Below are 19294 nucleotides of genomic sequence, written 5' to 3'. Positions count from 1 at the left end.
GGGCCAACCTGAAACCCTATGTTTGAGAAACACAGGTATAGTCTACGGCCACACCACCCTGAACGCGCCCGATCTCGTCTGATCTCGGAAGCTAAGTAGGGTCGGACCTGGTTAGTACTTGAGTGGGAGAAACACAGGTATAGAGAGCTATATACAATCTTGATGACCCGAACTTTCCTCATATTCCTCCAAGTTTTTTAAAATAAGACAGTAGGCATCACAGAAAGAGAAGTCTGTGGACCTGTGAAGACAAACTGTCTATGTCACCATTTAGCCAATAACCAGGGAGAGACACAAGTGGATGTGGAATGCTAGTGGAGAAGCCCTGTGACGGGGGCATTTGTCAAGGCAATTAGCGAGTTGCTGAGGATTCTTCTGGGCATCAGTTACGTGCAGCGGACAAAAAAACAATCATTCTTAGAAGTGATTGGGGCCTTGGCCCGGGCATCTTTTGCATTGGAGTCAGCTTGCTGCAGAAGCCTTACATTGGATATGTATGTTTGATTATGAGATAGTTAAATGTGACTGAGAATGTGTGCTTGGGAGTCAGGCCAACACACAGCATCACTGCTCACTGATTGTGTGACCCTAAGTTCCTAATTTCTCTGTGCTTCCGTTTTCTCATTTTTAAATTGGGGCCATGACCACCTACCTTGTGGAATCATTGTGATAACGGAGACAATGTATACAAGACAGAGTGCTGCTTAGCACATAGTAGGTGCATAACCAGCAGGGCCAGTTACTCTTACCTGAGTGCCAGACTTGATTGTGTTAGTCTGTAGTCCAGGGTCTAATACAGGTCCAGGCTCAGCAAATGTTGAATAAGGGACTAAGGGCTAACTTACAAACTCTGGATAAAGTCATCCATCAGATACCATGTTCCACAATTAACTTCAATGCATAGTAATTTCTAACAGTGAGAATTAGATCCAATAAAGAATTGGAGAAAATAAGTCTAGACCAGTGGTCGGCAAACTCTAATTAGTCAACAGAGCGGCAAACCGCTGTTCGCGAGCTGCAGTTTGCCGACCACTGGTCTAGACTATATATACACCCAAAATGCCTTCTTTAGGAGAGAAGGGGTAGTAAAACTGTGTTGTTGTGAGATGTAGGTTTAAGGTAAGATCCAACCCACTGGATGTATGCAGGGGCTGAAACCAAGCCGTTGGCTTCATTAGCAACTGCTGAAACTCCAGCAGCTCAGCCAACATGGCAGGTTCTCATTAATTCCTTGTTGGCATGACCTGTCCGCTTCATTGTTCATTATGTTCTCATTAGGAAGCCAGTGTAGGACTGAGGAGACCTACCTCTGTCTTTCACACCCACAAGAAGTGACCGAAAGGTGGAGGGGTATTCTTTGCAGTCAGAGAATCTGAATTTAAAATCCTTTCTGTTGCTACTTCCTAGCTATGTGGCTTTTGGCTGTGCTGTTTCATGGTCTGACCCTCAGCTTCAACTATAATGGGATTAATAGCTTAGTCCAGGGCTCCAAGTATAACCAAGGACAGTGCCTGTCCCCACTCGTTGTTCCTTTTACCCGGAGTCCCTCCCTTTTTTACAGGGCTCTCTCCCCTTTCCCAGCCTGCTATGCTACAGACAAAAATCCACCCCCTTTATCCAGCCCAGGGATTAAGATCTCTGCCTCACAGCCCAGGAACCAGACCTTTTGTGACCAACTTCCATTCTTTGACACAATAAGGGAGAAAGACGAACAGTATATGGGATTTTTTGTTTGTTTTTTATTTAGACATGGAATTTTTCTTTCATTTCATATAACTTATCTAATTAAAATATTCATCTTGGTAGTTACCACAAAAAAGTAACATAGAAAATTATATTTACATTTTGGGACCAAAATACAAATGAAGAGCAGGATGACACCTTGCTCCTTCCCCTCCCGCTTGCCGGAAAGAAAGAGAAAGCCCTAAAGAAACTGCTCATTATATCAACGATCACAAAGGGTTAATTTGTAATTTGCTGATTTGTATGTAGTGTAGCACAGGAAAAAAATTGCACACGTTTTCACAAATGAGACCAAAAGTTCGACGTCATCCTATGTCTGCTCTGCAGCTATTTCAAGCACCCAGGTGCGGAGGTCATTTAGAAATCGGGTTTCTCCTCTTCCTTCCTTCCTGGTTTCACCAAGTCACATCCCTGATGCAGACATGCTTGGAAGGGGTGGAGGAAAGACCTGGCTCTATGCAAACAGGTAATTAAAATCTTTATGGTAATGATGTTGGGATGAAAATGTGTGTTTTTCCCTCCCTGTCTAAAGACTCCTAATAAAGGAAATGAAATCATACACAACTGAATCTGAAATGTGAAAAACTGGTCTCAATGACAGACTTGGACACACAGCTAAGAGACAGATTTAAGGTGGACACCTTGAGGAAGCTATTCTAGGCACCTGACCCAGATGTTCATTTGGTTTTAGGTAAGAGGCTTCCTAATATTCCTAAGATTTGGGGATAGGGATGGAATGGTAATACAATCAATCAAGAGAAATAAAATCCATTAAGAGAAATAATGTTTCACCCAGTTAAAAAACAGCAAATTAAAACAGAGCAATACTTATGTCACATCACAGCAGGCACCTGCACAGCAATGCACTGATCTTGCTCCTAAGTAAACTCAAAAGTGCGGCCCTCCTTTCCCAAACCACATGGATGCCCCTGCGGTCCTCTCCCACCCTGATGCTATAGCTTGGACACTTTTGCTACATTGGCCCTTCCCTCCAAATTCTGGCTTACACACTCGTAAAGTAGAGAGAGCTTCAGCTGCAAAGTTCTCTACAAAACAGCAAATTGTTGTGCTCTTTCAATCACATGATCTTACCTTTTAAAGAAAGCAAAAACAAAATCAATTTCCAACATAGCATTACAACTTTTAAAACCATTCACTTCTAGTAGTAATTCATAGAGATTGAGATTAAAGTGCTGGCTTTTAAAATTCTGATGCTATATCTGGGGGTGGGGAGCCCTACCGAAAGCCCTGCCATGTATTTGTGTTTCTCTCCCATGCTAATGGGAGAAGGAAAAACGGGGGGGGGAAAAAACAAAAAAAAACAAAACAAAACCCTAAAGTTTTGAATCAGACACTGGAAATTGTAAAAATGCTGGGCTTCTGTGCAAATTGCTCTCCCAAGGGTCTGTGTCCTCTAGTGAGCCTCAAAAATAAAAAATAAAAATAACTGGGAACTGCAAAAAAGGATGGGTGGGGGGAAGACTAGACCTTTACAAATAACCTCCCTTAATAAATACTATTTAATGAATAATAAAGAGTTGTACCTGCAGAGGAACTCAAAGCAACACTGAGCAGGGTCTGAGGTGAGGGGTCTAACCTGGATGCTCCTGTCTGCTTGTTGAGGCCCCTCTAGGACAGGCAGCCCAGGACCCGCTCCTCACCCTGTGGAGTGGGCACCACACAGGCTCTGGGGAGGCCCAGTCCACCCTCTGTACCAGAGTCCATTCAGGAGAGCTGACTGGGACAGGAGAATGGCTTTCATTAGGCCTTTGTTTAACTTTAATAAAGGACCTGAACATAAAGGCTAAGTATGTGGTAGAGGACAAAAAAACAAAAAAAGAAAACCTGGGGGGAATATAAATACAATCTGGGGCAATATTTATTAATTAAAACTATCTTATAGTTTACAAAGAAGCTAAATAACAACAGAAGTATAATTGACCTTAAAACGCTCAGTGAGACTGAGGCTTCACATCTTCTTCAGAGTTCTGAAGTGTTCTCAGGCAGGAGGCAGTGGCGCGCACAGGCTCACAGATGCGACACCTGCGGACTGTGCAGGACTCAGAGACCAAAGCTGCCACAAAGCAGATGACTTGGGTCTCCTTTGTAAGTTCCATTCCCCAACCCCCACTGTCCTTGTCTTCCTCGCCCCCAAATTCCATCTCCAAGGCAAGTCCTCAGTTTATCGTCGGGAGAATCTGTTCTTGAAAGCTTTAATTGTCTTAGCCATCATGGGGGCAATTTCTGTGGAAAGAGAAATAAGGCCATTGTTTCAGATCCGTGGCAGTTTAGACATACAACACCAGAAGTTTACAATCAGCTGAAGTCTTGCCACTCTTGGTTCTGCACCACCAGGAAAATGGATGCAAGTAGTAGCTGTTGGCTAACATCACAACAGAAGCAGCAGCACAGAGCTACCACCTGCTGAGCACCTGCCAGACCTGAAACAATAACTATTTCTAATTCTAACAACCTCACCAAGACTCACACACTGGCCAACCTGCCCCAGTAAGTGGCAGAACTGGAATTCAATCCGGACTCTGAAGGCCATGCTGAGCCATAATTTAACTCTGTCTCACAACACCCAAGCCAGCAGAAAGCATTCCCTTCCCACCCGTCTACCCAGTGTAGCAATAGGCCTAACACGAGCTAAATGCAAATACTGCCTAAGGACTGGTTAACCTGCGCTCAGCCAAAGCTTAAGTCAGGATTCCTACTCTCCCATGGGCTCTGAAGTGAAGAGAGAATAATGCTTTTAAGTTAGGACACCTCCTTAGAATACTGGGCATCATCTATGGTAATCAAGTTAATAACATACAAACAGACCCAACTAGATATAAAAAATACATACTTGGGGCTGGGGGAAGGTCAATGGGGGGAAAAAAGGAGACATATGTACTACTATTTGTAATACTTTAAACAATAAAAATAAATACTTGGAAGCTGGGGTTTTAAGGTTGTAAAAACCTCAATAAGATGAACTATCATGTAGCTGTCAATAATGGTTATGAACCCTGTTATTGCCTGGAGAAGGTTTTACATTTAAATTTAAAAGGCAGATTGTGAAAATGAACATTCATTATCATTATTTGAAAGATACACATGCATTATGAACAAAGCGGGGGAAAAGAGGCACTGACATTTAGACCAGCTATGTGCAAGGCATCATACATGTGCTACATCCAGCACACAAAATGATGCAGGGTAATGACATTAAAGGGGTTCAAACACTAGTACTGAAATATCTGAGCAGAAACCCCAAGTCACTCACTCTTCACAGTTGGTTTCCTAGGGTCATAGGAAACGGTGCTGCTGACCACAGGCGCCAAGTGGGCACTGCTGGTGCTGGGGCCATCGTAGGCGGGCTCTTCCGGGCTGGCAGTAAAGCTATTGCTGCTGCCACTGTTGGAGGGAGCTTGGCTGCTTCCTATGGGGTATGGGGCTGGCTTAATCCTGCAACACACAACAAAGCTGGTTAGTCACGAGCATGAGAAATCCACCCGCAGCACCAACACCCTGAAGCTGCCGGCCTTTCTGAGGAAGACTCAGTTTCGTGGCTTTGACGAGTACCTCCCTGCCGGAGGAGTGACTCCCAGAACTCTGAAGATGTGAAGCCTCAGTCTCACTGAGCATTTTAAGGTCAATTATACTTTTGTTGTTATTTAGTGTCTTTGTAAACTATCAGATACTTTTAATTAATAAATATTGCCCCAGATTGTATTTATATTACCTCCAGGTTTTCTGGAAGTGGCTGAGATGACAGTGTCAGCCCTTCAGAGGAAATGATAGCCTCAACTAACTTTTCACTGTTTAGGTGTAAATCTGCAGGGCAAGGGTGGAAGCGGGGTGCTCTGTGGGGAGGCGGTTACACAAATCTAGGCAAGAACTGATGGTCCCGGACACAGGTTAGGCCATGGAGGTGGCGAGGGTCAGATTAGGGGCATCTTTAGAAGGCAGGGCTGGTGGTATTTGTGCTGGATCCGATATGGGGGTAAGAGAGAGAAGTCAAGGACGATCTGAGCAGTGGTGTGAGCAAAAGGAAGGATGGAGTTGCCATCTGCCCAGATGGGAAAACCAAGAGAGGATCAGGTAAAAATTAAGAGTTCAGCCAGAAAAAAAAAAAATAAATAAAAAAATAAAAAAAAAAAAAAAGAGTTCAGCCAGGCCAGTGGCTCAGTGGTTGAGCATCAACCTATGAACCAGGAGGTCATGGTTCAATTCCAAATCAGGGCACAAGCCCGGGTTGTGGGCTCGATGGGGGGGGGGGGGGGGGGGGGGTGTACAGGAGGTAGGCAATGATTCTCTCTGGTCATTGATGTTTCTATTTCTCCCTCTCCCTTCCTCTCTAAAATACATATATATAAAAGCCTAAGTGACTGGTGACGGTTCGACCATCTGACCGGTAGCTATGATGTGCGCGGACCGCCGGGGGCAGACGCTCAATGCACCCTGGAACCAGAGAGAAGGGAGCCTGATTCCTCATGGAGCCGTGCGATTCCACCTTTGGCCGTGGGTTGTTGTTGTTGCTGGGGCACTGTTGGCCCCAAATCTGGTTTACTGAAGAGCTGCAGTGACCAGTGACCGCAGATGCCCTTCAAGCCGCGGCACCATGGGCAGCCGGGGAGGGACCGTGGGAGATTGGCTCCAGGGCGTATCTCGCTGTCTTGCCTAGTCCCACCCCGCTGGCCACCTTCTAATTAATTTCCTTTCAATATACACGAATCCGTGCACTGGACCACTAGTATTAAATAAATTAGTCATACAGTAAACCCCATTTTTGCTTAAATGGGGAAAGGGAAAGCATAAGTGAGTGTTTCCAGAAGTCAGGCCCTGTTCTCTACTTAACCTTGGCCTCTCTGAGAGTCAGCAATAATTATCCAGCCTGCACTGCAGTCAAGGAAGCTGGGGCTCCAGAACCCACTCTGCACTGCCATGCTTTCCCCCCAAAATGAATTGCTTCTTGCACCTGGGCTGCCTTCTCAGGGAGAATGAAATCTCATGGACTCTCTTCTCTGAGCTTGCAGAAACCAGAGCAGCAGAAATGGTACCTGATTTTCTCGGGCACAGCTGCTCCTCCTGTTCCAAACTTCTCCTGCCTCCTTCGAACATCACGAGGTGGTTTGGCTACAGAGTGGACAAAGGCCATCTTTGCCTGTCGGCCTGTGGAGAAATATGGAGATTAATACCTGCCTTCTGGAACAGAGATGCTACTGTTATTTCAATGATCTACACTATTGCCATTTAAAAGCTTAACAAGTGCCCCCAAAGCTGAGGGTTCACCAACCCTGAAAACTGCTTTGTAGGGTAGTGTAAGCAGTGGTAGAAAAACCTCACCTCTGCCCCACTTGTGCAAATACAAGAGATTTAGGGGCCAGAGGCCCTACATCAGCGGGGTCTACCAAGACCCTGCTGTGGACCAGAGCACAGGGCTCACTATTCTGCCAGGCCCCGTCCTGCCGGTCCTGCCCTGCCCCGCCTACCTTTGGGCTTATTGGCATGTGCAGACCGGATATTCTTTGTCAATAATCGTAGCCGCTGCTCTCGGGCATCCTGAAGCCTCAAGTACATTTCCCGCCATGACTCATACTCTTCTGGCCTTTCTTCCTTAAAGTCTCGGTGACAATGAACTTTCCATAATTGATCTGTTTCTTCAATTAATACCTAAAACCAGAACCAGGACATCATTTATATGCAGGCACTCTTATGTATCTCTTTTCCACCCTTAATCACTTAGATTTCCTAATGATTATTTGGTCTATATAGAAATATATTAAAATACCATGGCTCTAGAAAAAAATCAAATCACAAAATTAAAGTTAAATGTGATGTACTATACTAGCTGCTTTTGGGGGGGTTAGGAGATAAGACAACACAAAATTAGTTTAAGATCATTCTTTTCCTTTAGAAACATCAGTGAAGGGTCAAGCCGGAATGAAGTCAAATCCAGGCATTTCCCAAGTACTACACTGAACTATAAGAGGGGCCATCTAAAAGGATTTCTGGATCGATCTCAATGTGCCTAGGACACACCCAGCCCCTTGTGCTCTTTTTTTTTTTTTTTTTTTTTTTTTTTAATGTATTTTATTGATTTTTTTTAACAAGAGAGGAAGGGAGAGGGATAGAGAGTTAGAAACATCGATGAGAGAAAAACATCTGTTAGCTGACTCCTGCACACTCCCTACTGGGTATGTGCCCACAACCATGGTACATGCCCTTGACCAGAATCGAACCTGGGACCCTTGGGTCCCCAGGCTGACGCTCTATCCACTGAGCCAAACCGGTTAGGGCCCCTTGTGCTCTTTAAAAAATTCACCAGACCCCTGAGTGTCAACACAAAGCTCTGTCCCGGGCCTGGATCCCAGGGTGGTGCTGCCAGAACTCTCCCTTTGCCTCTGTGACCAGTTAAGCTCAAAGGAGGTGTGGGAAGAGCTTTCCTGCTCCCTTTGAATCCCACCTAAGATTCTAGCCCAAGAGGCCCACTTAAGATGCCAGAGACAGATGCTAAAATATTTTTGTTTAAAGGCCCATTGGCAAAACAAACATGCCCAGAACAGTTTTTGGAGACACAAGCCAGAAAAGTGCCCTCTTCCCACCCAAACAGGATACTCACATGATTGTATTCCTCTATGCGATACAGCTGATCAGGCGTACACCTCTCCAAAACAGGTTCAAGAACAGAATACGGGACGCCTCCCACTTCAAAGATTGCTGCAGAGAATCAAAGGTGAAAGCGCTGAGTAGTAGCCAAGCCACCCAGTGATATGGCCCTAGCGGCACAACGTGCTTGAGAGCTGGAGAGAAGCATGTGACTTACAATCAATGTTGTTTTTAAGTACCCGGATGCACTGCTGGTGCAAGGTCATCATTTTGGGGAGATAGGCACACTTGGAACCAGAGTACACCTGCATCTTAGAATTCATTCTCCGTCCAGTGAATCCAGCTTCATCCTCTTCCTGGGAAGAAGAGTGTGCTGTAACGCAAGAAAAACAGAACATAAGTTACAAAAGGCTCTAAGCTATCTAGTGAAAACTCTCCTTCCCACCCCATTCCTCAGCCTCCCAGTTCCCTTTCTCAGCGGCAACCAATGTTACCAGTTCCTTGTGTCCTTCCAGTCTATGCAAAAGTAAGCAAATATGAATTGTGTTTCTTTTTAACCAATTAATAACATACTCACTACTATCATCATTTTTTTCATTTACCACATTTTAGAAATCATTCCATGTCAGTACATAGGCTTTCCACATTTTTTAAAAGATTTTTAAACTGGCAGTTTGGCTCAGTGGACAGAGCGTCGGCCTGTGGACTGAAGGGTCCCAGGTTCAATTCCGGTCAAGGACGCATGCCCGGGTTGCAGGCTCAATCCCCAGTAGGGGGCGTGCAGGAGGCAGCTGATCAATGATTCTCTCTCCTCGTTGATGTTTCTGTCTCCCTTTCTCTTCCTCTCTGAAATCAATTTTAAAAAAAAAGAAAGAAACATGGTAGCTAAGAGCTTTATCAGCTTTTAATCCACTTAACAGCCCTAAGAAACAAACCATTATTATTCTCACCTATAGAATATGAAACTGAAGTCCAAGGAAATTAAGTTACTACCCAAGTTCATGTAAATTGTAGAAGGCAGAGATGGCTTCAAACCCAAGACATCAAACTCCAGAACCTGTCCAATTAAGAAACTCACCAAAATCTGATGACAGATCATGATTTTTAAAATCTTTCTTCCATTTAAAAAAACAGATACAGAAAATTACCTTTTCGCTTTGGTTGGAAGGAGGATATCAATTCGAGGGAAGGAAGTGGCCGGTAATTGGCCTGTATCACAGGTAATGGGAGGTCTGGCAACACTGGCAGGACATCGGTGGGGACCTGCAGAGGAGAGACCAGTGACTGGAGTGCCCTTTTCTACAGGCACAGCTTCCCTTCCTCCAGTCCATACCCAACAGAGTGGGCCAGGCAGATCCAGGCTGGAGGAGGGCAACAGGCATGTCTCACTACCTAGGTCAGGAAATACATAAAGATGAGCCCAGCACCCAGGGCACCTCAGCAAGCACTTTTCTTGGGTATCCCCCACCCCCTGGCAGGGAGAGGCCTGGAGGAAATTACTTCAAACTGAAATTCAACCAGCCACACAAAAGCCAGCCAAGCAAACAGCAGCAGGTTGGGTCCTAGGAGCTCCGCAGAGCCAGACGCTCTGAATGGGAAGCCACCAAGGGGCTGAAGGGGTTACCTTTCTCGGCTTGGCTGCATCGGCTCCAGCTGCCTGATGCTTCTCTGACTTGTTTTCGTTCACCTTAGGCGATTTCTGAACTGCGTCCAAGCTTTTACTAGTGCCTTTCGAATCTTTTTTTAGTGCTTTTTCTCCAGCAGTCGCAGTTGATGTTTTCACAATCTTTTTCTTTTTCTTCCGGGGCTGGTCATAGCTGAGGTAAGACTCAAAAGACATGGTGGGTTGCTCAAATTCATCATCCATATCCGTCTCCTCAACTCTAGGGAGGGAGCCCCCTGACTTTCTATCTGAAGGAGTTTTCACTTTCCCTTCTTGAGTCTTTAGGTTGTTAGAAACCTTCTCTTTTGCCTTGGGCAGCAGGTCTCCGGCCCCCTTTCCTCTGTCTAAGCTGTCTAGACTTGGCTTGTTTTTGTCTGATTTACTTTTCTCTGAGTCTTTGTGCTTTTGCTTTTTGCGGTGGTTGTCTGAAGCAGTCTCCAAGGGGGATAGAAACTTCTTGGAGCTGCCCTCTCTGTCCTTCTCTTTCTTGATACCACTAGAGGGCGCTTTCTCCTTTGTGCCATCCCCGGAGAGGGGCCTACGGTTTTCCTCTTTGGAGATGGCCTTGTGGGATTTTTCTCTGCTCAAAGGAGACTTCTCATCTCCCCTGGCATCCACTGGACGTTTTTCTTTATGGGAAGATTTGTGCTCCTTGTTCTGACTCACAACCCCTTTCCCCCGGGGCTCACCCAGGTGTCTCTCCTGGCTGACGCCGAGTCTGTCCTGAAAGGCATTACTGTGGCCCTTTCCAGGCTTCTGTTGTGGAACAAAGGGCTCGTGATCCTCATCGGGGGACCTATAATGGTCCACGGACATCTGACGAGGACTGCTGGATGATGGAGGGGACTGAACATGGCCATAATCAGAAGATTCATGGTCTGAAGAGTAAACTGGTGAAACCCTGTGGCCCCTCTTTCGCTCATCTCGTCTCTCCTGACTGTGAGACACTTTGTGAGGTCTTTCGAACTCTGAGAGTTTTCTGTGTTTTTTCTGTCTGTGATCAGGACTATACGGTTGGCTACTGGAGGCTTTCCAATTTTCTTGATAGTCCCCCTCTATCTCCTCCTCCTCCTTCTGAAGAACATCCCTGGGGCGCTTTCGGGAATCATTCTTCTCAAAGTCCTGTTCGTCAGGGTCAGTGTTTCTAAATAGAAGAATATACAGATAAAGCAGTTAAAAATCTCGGCGTTATCCTTGTTCAGGACACAGTCACGGACCCTGAACTCACAAAAGACCCACAGAGAAGGCAAGAGTTAGAAATAAGGTCTTGGGAAGAAAGTAAATTTGTTCTGCTCAAAGACATTTAACTTTTTAAAACTAGGAACTCATGCCCTGGGCGGCATGCTCAGTGGTTAAAGCATCAGCCCATGCACTGAAAAGTCTTGGGTTCGATTCTTGGTCAAGGGCATGTACCTGGGTTGCAGGTTCGATCCCCGGCCCTAGTCGGGGCTCATGTGGGAGGCAACCAATTGATCTCTCTCACACTGATGTCTCTCTCTCTCTCCCACCACCCTCTAAAAAAAATTTAAAAAGCAACAGAAAAAATATCCTTCTGTGAAGATTAACAAACAAACGAAAAACACAAAACCTGGAAACTCATATATTTAATGGAAAATGATGAGTTTAACTATAGGACACAAAGATCAAATATCTTATAGACATGAAAATGCTTCATACAGGGACATATTTGTTACATAAAAAAAAGGGGGCTTTTATATATAGTTTGTTCACAACTACATAAAAAGCCTTTTAAGAAAACATTAGAAACATCAAACTGTTAATAATACTTATCTTTGGGTGGTAGACTTAAGAAATTTTGATCCTTATTTCTATTTTTAAGTACTTTTTAATACTATAATCATGGATTATTTTAATATTTGAGGCAAAATATTTTAAATAAGGCAGAGAGGAATAATAAAGACAAGCATTTCTGTCTGTAAACACGCCAAATGCCAGATTTAACCATGAAACTGAACAGACCCAGAGTAATGTTCTTACCGCTCCACAGGAACCAGCTTCTTCCACTGGGCCACGAGGTCCCTGGCAAAGCTTCCCACGTGCTCGTGTTTTCGGAAGCTATTTACTGTCTTCCCAACACCGGTCTCCTGCAAATTGGACAGGAATTGTTAGAGGGTTGTGGAAATAGGCTCACTGTTTTCAAAGAAATCAGACTCTTGCTTTTCAACAAACCAATAACTTCCTTCCTAAAATGTATCTTGCAAGCCTCAGTACAAAATTAGTTTGTTTCTGTACCCCAAACCTCTGACACACAGTAGCAAACAAAGCATAGCAGATCGGAAGAGGAGATACTGAATTAAAACACTTCTACAATAACCAGTGATTCTGGCAGGCGCCAGACACTGAGCTAACGGCTTTGCATTCAGTATCCCAATCAATCCTCACAGTAACAACTCTGTGAGGCAGGAATCTACCCCATTTTACACAGAACAGGCTAAAGCAGTGGTGGCAAACTCATTAGTCAACAGAGCCAAATATCAACAGTACAACGATTGAAATTTCTTTTGAGAGCCCAATTTTTTAAACTTAAACTTCTTCTAACACCACTTCTTCAAAATAGACTCGCCCAGGCCATGGTATTTTGTGGAAGAGCCACACTCAAGGGGCCAAAGAGCCGCATGTGGCTCGAGAACCGCAGTTTGCTGGCCACTGGGCTAAAGTAACAGAACTTGGATTTGAACTCAGGACTAGTTGATGCCAAAGCCAACATTCTTTCAATTTTTAGAAAAATATTTTTGAGATAAAATTCATGTAACATAAAATCCACCATTTTAACCATTTTAAAGTGTTAAGTCTAGTTCAGTGGTTTACAGAATATTTACAATACTTTGCAACCACCACCACTGTCTAATTCCAGAACATTTGTCACCCTAGAAAGAAACCCTGCTGCTCCCAATCGCCCCCACCCCCTGGCAACCACTAACCTACTTTCTGCCTATGACCTGCCTATTGTGGACATTTCATATAAATGGAATCATACAATACATGATCTTGTGTTTCCTTCCCTTCACTTCCAAAGCCCATGCTCTTTGTCTTACTGGACAATCTCTCCCATTAGGAAGGGAAAAGGATATAGTTTTATAGAAGATCTAAAGGTATACAGTTCTTACCACAAGAATGTCTACTGTAATAGGCAAGGCGGAGAGTTTCTTCAAATATTTTAATAGCTATAGAGAGAATAAAATAAACATTAATTCCTATAAACATTCACTGGAACAAATAAGAATAATATCCTACGGTTAAATACTTAGTCTAAGTATTGTACAGTAACAGGTATGGTGATTACCCCAATTTTACAAGCATGAAAACAGGCTCGGAAAACGTAAGTTACTTGCCCTAGGACGCAAGTAGGGCGAGATTCACTCAGGTCTGTGGCTTAGGTTCCCGGCTTTAAACCACTGTGCTACACCAACAGGAAATGAGACTTAAAGAGAATCAAACCTACCAACTCTAAGAAAAGTTATCAACTATCACTTTGCCCATTTTGAGAGAATTTCTAACAAAGGTACTGATTTTAGGGAAATTACCCATGGACTTGGCACAGAGGAAAAGAAAAAGGAGCAGAAGTCTCCACAGGGAAAGGGTATCATGTTTCCAGGCAGAGTCAGCAGTGTTTAACAGAACTGGTTTTTGGAAACAATGGGAAGGCAAGACCAATTTCAAGTTGCCAGAATCAGAGCTTTGCCATTAATGGTAAACACACAATGTCTGGGTATATTAGAAAAGTGATCTGGGTTTGGTCACATTTCCTTTCCGTAGTCCCTAAAACTAGGTCAAAATCAGGATAACACTACTGTTAGGACAGAGTTCCGGAGTCAGAGACAGGCTTCAGTTTGGCCCTGTCACCTCCTTGCCAGGCGATCTTGTACAAGTCAGTAACCTCTCTGCACCTCATTCACTCCATCTGCAAAACAGGAACTGGATACTGTTTCTACTTCACAAGTGTGAGGATTCACTGAAACAACCATGCGTAGTCCTTAGCCATGGAATCCTATAAAAGCTCAATAGTGTTTATAATTAACCATTTCATTCATCAAGAAACAGATCTTTGTTTTTTTTGTTAATCCTCACCCAAGGATATTTTTTTCCATTAATTTTTAGAGAGAGTGGAAGAGAGGGGTAGAGACAGAGAGAAACATCAATGTGAGAGACATACATCAACTGGGGGCTGCAACGGAGGTACATATCCTTGACTAGAATTGAACCCTTGACCCTACAGTCTGAGGGCCGACACTGGACCACTGAGCAAAACCAGCTAGAGCTCAAACAGAACTTTAAATGCCTACCCTTGACCTCGACCAGATAGTCCACAGCCAATTCAAAGTTCTACTTGCTCCATTTCCACCGAAAGTCATGACTAGTCATGTGTCTAGAAAATATATATGTACATGTAAACATACTACCATTCAAGAAGCTGCAAATTACAAGTAGTTCAAAATAGGGAACTGTGACTACCTTTACATTTACACAGTAGAGAACACAATCTGTTCTTTTTCCATGTGTAGCCTAGGGCATAGTAAGTATGTCACAATGCTATAGGTGGAGTAGCAAGTATGTTTTTCTAGTCACCCTACTTCAATAATTACTGAATATGGTCAGTAGGTAGAGCAACTGGATCACAAGTAATAACACTGTGTGACAAGGAACAATTGAGAAGCAAGTAGTGGATCTAGAGAGTATCACCTTCATAGTTGAGTGAAAATTATACTCCACTTCAAATCTGATCATCACCAACATCCAACTTAGGAGAAAGTTTATGTGCATTTCTTGCCATCAAAGCTGTGGGTACAAAGATCAATGACAATTCCTTTCCTTAAAGGAAAACTTAGAAGCATTGAAAAGGTTAGAAATAGGTTGTCTCCCCTAATACCATTCCCAGGAAGGTATTTATATACCATCTACTGTGTCTAGATGACTATGTTAAGTTCTTACATGTGTCACTTCATTTACTCCATCTTCATTAACCACCTCTATAAAGTGGATATTATTCTCCCCATTTTATAGATATGGAGACTTACCTAATGAGCTAGTAATCAAGTATACTACCACAGCATGTGCTACAAAGCCAGGAGAAACATCCAAAACAATACTGTCCTTAGGAAACAGAGCTGTAGCTTACCCCAAAGCAAAAAGCTCCTCCTTGTAGTATACTGTCAGACAGTTTAGAGTACACAGCGTAAAGGTCACCCTGGGGACAAAGGATCCTCAGGACCTCTAGGACGCCAACATTAAGGATGGGTCAGAAGTCACTGAGGGTGTGTTCCATCTCAAAGCCTAGCATGAACTGGAGGAGTAAATGCTATCTTCCTGGTTTGCTTTGGGTCGGTAAGGGCGACTTAAAAGCAGACAAAACTAAAGCCCTGGAGATTTTCAAAATGATTTAGCTCCCTAAGTGAGAGAAAAGGGACTTCAGAGCCCTCTATTGTCAATGAGGCTCAAGAAAAAACACACACAAAGCACTAACAAGGTAAAAGCACTTTGGGCATCCTCGGATAGATGGAAACTTGTTATTATGCCAACAGACCATTGTAGAGTTTGCAAGAACTGATAACAGATCACTGAGAACTGAGAAATGTCAAACATTTGCACAATACATGCTTAGGAATTTCAGTTGTCCTCTGCACACTCCTTCAAACCCAAAGAGCAAAATATGTTCATAAAGTTGACTCCTTAAGTCTCCACTTGCCATCAAACTGTGTTCTGGGTAGTCTCACATTCAAAACGTAACAATGGACAGGTAACTTTACCAGCCATAAAAATCATTTCCCATAGCCAAAACCGGTTTGGCTCAGTGGATGGAGCGTTGGCCTGCGGACTGAAAGGTCCCAGGTTCGATTCCGGTCAAGGGCATGTACCTTGGTTGCGGGCACGTCCCCAGTGGGGGGTGTGCAAGAGGCAGCTGATCGATGTTTCTAACTCTCTATCCCTCTTCCTTCCTCTCTGTAAAATATCAATAAAATATATTTTTTTAAAAAAATCATTTCCCATAAAATAGTAGGAATCAAGTGATCCTGATCTCTGCCTGACACCTTTGCACCAAGTAAACCTTGACCATAGATGGCCTTAAAAGTGAAAATAGCCCTGGCTGGTTTGGCTCAGTGGATAGAGTGTTGGCCTGCAGACTGAAGGGTCCCAGGTTCGATTCCAGTCAAGGGCACATGCCAGGGTTGCGGGCTTGATCCCCAGTGGGGGGCATGCAGGAGGTAGCCGATCAATGATTCTCTCTCATCAGTGATGTTTCTATCTCTCTCTTCCTCTCTGAAATCAATGAAAATATTAAAAAAACAAACCACAAAAACATTAAAAAAAAGTGAAAATAGTTAAACACCAATATTAATACCAGAAAATCCACGAACATATGCATGGAATCCACCCTTTGGGTAATAATGGTTTGAAATCAGGATTTAGTTGGGAATTCGGTACTGCTATATAATCATCTTGCAATTTCAAGAACAACCTGTGGGAGCTTGTTGGGTTAACAGAAGGTTGAGGAAAAGGCCATTGTGCCAGCTTGCAGTTTCCCCCCTGCAGTTAGCTCATTTCTGAACGCTAGCTAATGTGCCCTTTGCAAAAATGATCTCCCAACATTTTCTCATCTTATTTTTAATTTTTAAAAATTTATCTTAGAGAGATGGAGGGGGAGAGGGGAAGAGGGGGAGAAGGAGACAGAGAGAAACATCGAAGTGAGAGAAACAACCTCATAGCCACAGGTTGCCTCCCACATACACCCCGACTAAGGATCAAACAGCAACCCGGGGTATGTGCCCTCATCAGGAATGGAACCTGCCGCCTTTTGGTGTATAGGACAACCAACCGAGCCAAACTGGCCAGGGCTTTTCTCATCTTCTTAACGTTCACTTCAGAACACAAAGCCAGAAGTTCAGGGTGATTTCCTATCTGGGAAGAGAAAGCCCAAAATACTGGCAATCATCTCTAATAGTTCAAATAGGACGAGAAGTGAAACCTTTTCCCGATTTGAAATTTCATTCACATCTACTCCTAGAAAAGCTACTTCAAAATTTAAATTCTAGTGGAAGAATGACTACATGGTGATACTACATGGTGCATATTTTTAACCTAATTTTAGACCAAAATTAGGGTTGGGAGATGGATTTACATAATATTGCTTTAAGGTTTTAAAGATCAGTCACAAACCTACAGAGTTTGGGAAAACAAACTGGTACTAAAAAATAATGAACATTTATCAGACGTCCAAAAAGGGTTGCTATAAAAAGAAACTTGTAAATATGCCTGGCCACTAAGTACTGAAGCCACAATAGAAAATAACGCAATTATAAGCATTTACATTTTCACAGATTTAAAACTAAAATGGCTTCCTTGGTGGATCTTTGAGCTAGGTATGAATTCGAAGAGTTAAAAAGTGGCCTGATGGTGAGATGCTGTATGCAGCCTTTACAAATGGAGAAAAAAACCCTCATCTTTGACAAGCTGGGAACAAGGTGAAGAGAAAGGGTCCCTTCAAAAAAATTGTGAAGGGTGGTGATTAATATCTATTGGGCACTTCCCATGAACCTGGCACTTCTTTCTTCTGCCTTTTAGTTTAGTCTTAGGAAGCAGCAGGTGAGGAAGCAGGCTGAGCAAAGAATGTCCCCAACGTCCATGGCTGGTAAATGGTTTAGAACCAGAATCTCATCACCCCTTCATCTCCACCGCCTCCTCGATTACTTCCTCTTCAGAGGCACTCTGGGGCTGAGACCCAACTCTTAGAAACTGCACACTCTAGCTAGAATGCTGACAGAGAATGTCAAACCGAGGTGTTTTCATCCGTGTATTTAAATTTTTAAAAATTCTAACATCCACCTCTCCCAGACACGGATAAGATGGATAACAGAAAGTCGGAGAGGGAGAAGAATACACAACTTAAGAAAAGCTTTAAAAAAATAAAACAAAACTAGCTGGATACAATTAAAAATGGTTGCCCATCACTCACTGCAAAACGAGAAACGTTAGCTCTTACCTTTCTATGAAGTGAGGCCAGACGGAAATCTACACGCAACTTCTAACCTCTTTTTATTTTTCCAATCACAATCTAAGTTTTTAGGCTCTGTACACAGAGGAGACGTGAGGTTCATATTGCTTCGTTTTTTAGGGGATTTACTCGGAAAGTGAAAAGGTCCAAGTTCTAGTACCAAAACGTCTCTTGGAGACGCAGGACCACACACCAAGCCTAGCCTCCATCGTGCACAGGCAGAATCACCCCCTCCTCCCAACAAACATCAAAGACTAGAAACCTTCGCAGGGAGGGACGGGGCGGGCAGGAGTTAACTCCGGGCGAGCGCTCCCGACAGGAAACAGCTGGCCCGGGACACCAGGGAGGCTCGGGAGCCCGCGGACACGCGGTGTCCGCACGGTGCGCGCCGCTGCCGCTGCCGCCGCCGCCGCCGCCGCCCCGGGCCGGCCGGGAGGCAGGGAGGCCCGGCCGCCGAGACCCGCCGCCTGACGTGCGGATGTCTCCGCGTGGGCAGTGGCCAAGGGCCGGAACTTCCCGACTCCGCGCTGCGAGCGCGACGGGCCTGGCTCCGGGTCCGAGCCCCACGGCTCCGGCTGACCTGGAGGGGCCGCGCTCGGGCCCACGACCGTTACGGGGCCGGGGCCGCGCCCGCTCAACGCCCGCCCGCTCCGCGCCGCCCACTCGCTCACCTTCTTCGGGTCCGGGTTCGCGGCCAGCCGCGCCTGCAGCTTCTCCACAACTTGGAGCGCCGACTCCGCCGCCATCGCTGTCACTGGCGCGGCCTCCTCGCCGGAACTGGGCTCGCGTCGCGTCCTCGGGCCGCAGCTCCGCCCTCCGTGCATCCCCGGCGGAGACGGAAGCGCTACTGCCCCTTCCGGGCCTCGGCGAGGTGGGGAAGCGCGGGGAGCTGGGCGGCCGCAGGCCCCGCCCCCAGGCCCCGCGGGCCGGGCCCCAGTGCGCGCTCCGCGGCCGCGCGCACCGAGAGCTGGGCCGGTGGGGCCAGGCGCTCTCTCTTATGTCCGCCGTTCCCGGCAGCCCGCTCCAGCCCGCGGTGTACAGAGCCAAGGCCTGGCAGGCGTGTCTCGTACCTAGTTAAGACGGAGTGAGGCCACAGCCCCAGACTCTGGCTTTATAAATCCTAATCCTAATCGGGTGGGGAACTGTGAGCCACGCCCTAATTAACACCTGTCAGTGGTTCCCGGGCGGGTCCGCCGCTCAGGGATTCAGCAGGGGTTAACGATTGCGACCACCCTAGGTTGAGTGCTACCTTAATTTCACCTTCAATACAACCCGATGAAACT

General features: G+C 45.1%; 1 protein-coding gene across 1 annotated transcript; it reads right to left on the bottom strand.

The window, feature by feature from the left end:
* Nucleotides 1–1745: 1745 nt before the first annotated feature.
* On the bottom strand, nucleotides 1746–18943 carry ELOA (elongin A). Its single transcript, XM_080655859.1, has 11 exons — nucleotides 18683–18943; nucleotides 13132–13188; nucleotides 12002–12108; nucleotides 9965–11147; nucleotides 9489–9603; nucleotides 8558–8713; nucleotides 8354–8451; nucleotides 7224–7404; nucleotides 6792–6903; nucleotides 5015–5196; nucleotides 1746–3987 (listed from the first exon to the last, which is right to left on the bottom strand). Exons 1-11 carry the CDS (start codon nucleotides 18833–18835, stop codon nucleotides 3926–3928), a joined length of 2406 nt encoding a protein of 801 aa, XP_080511985.1. The 5' UTR covers nucleotides 18836–18943; the 3' UTR covers nucleotides 1746–3925.
* Between the last annotated feature and the right edge of the window lie 351 nt (nucleotides 18944–19294).

Source organism: Plecotus auritus (genome assembly GCF_963455305.1).
Source record: "Plecotus auritus genome assembly, chromosome: 2".
In the NCBI taxonomy this organism is placed as follows: domain Eukaryota; kingdom Metazoa; phylum Chordata; class Mammalia; order Chiroptera; family Vespertilionidae; genus Plecotus; species Plecotus auritus.
This window is presented reverse-complemented; position numbering and strand designations above follow the sequence as displayed.

Coding starts and splice junctions, on each gene's coding strand:
- ELOA (XM_080655859.1), bottom strand. CDS start 18,835: ATGCACGGAGGGCGGAGCTGCGGCCCGAGGACGCGACGCGAGCCCAGT. Junction 11,148..12,001: donor AAGCTGGTTCCTGTGGAGCG/GTAAGAACATTA, acceptor TCTTCTATTTAG/AAACACTGACCCTGACGAAC. Junction 3,988..5,014: donor TAGGAAACCAACTGTGAAGA/GTGAGTGACTTG, acceptor CTCTTTCCACAG/AAATTGCCCCCATGATGGCT.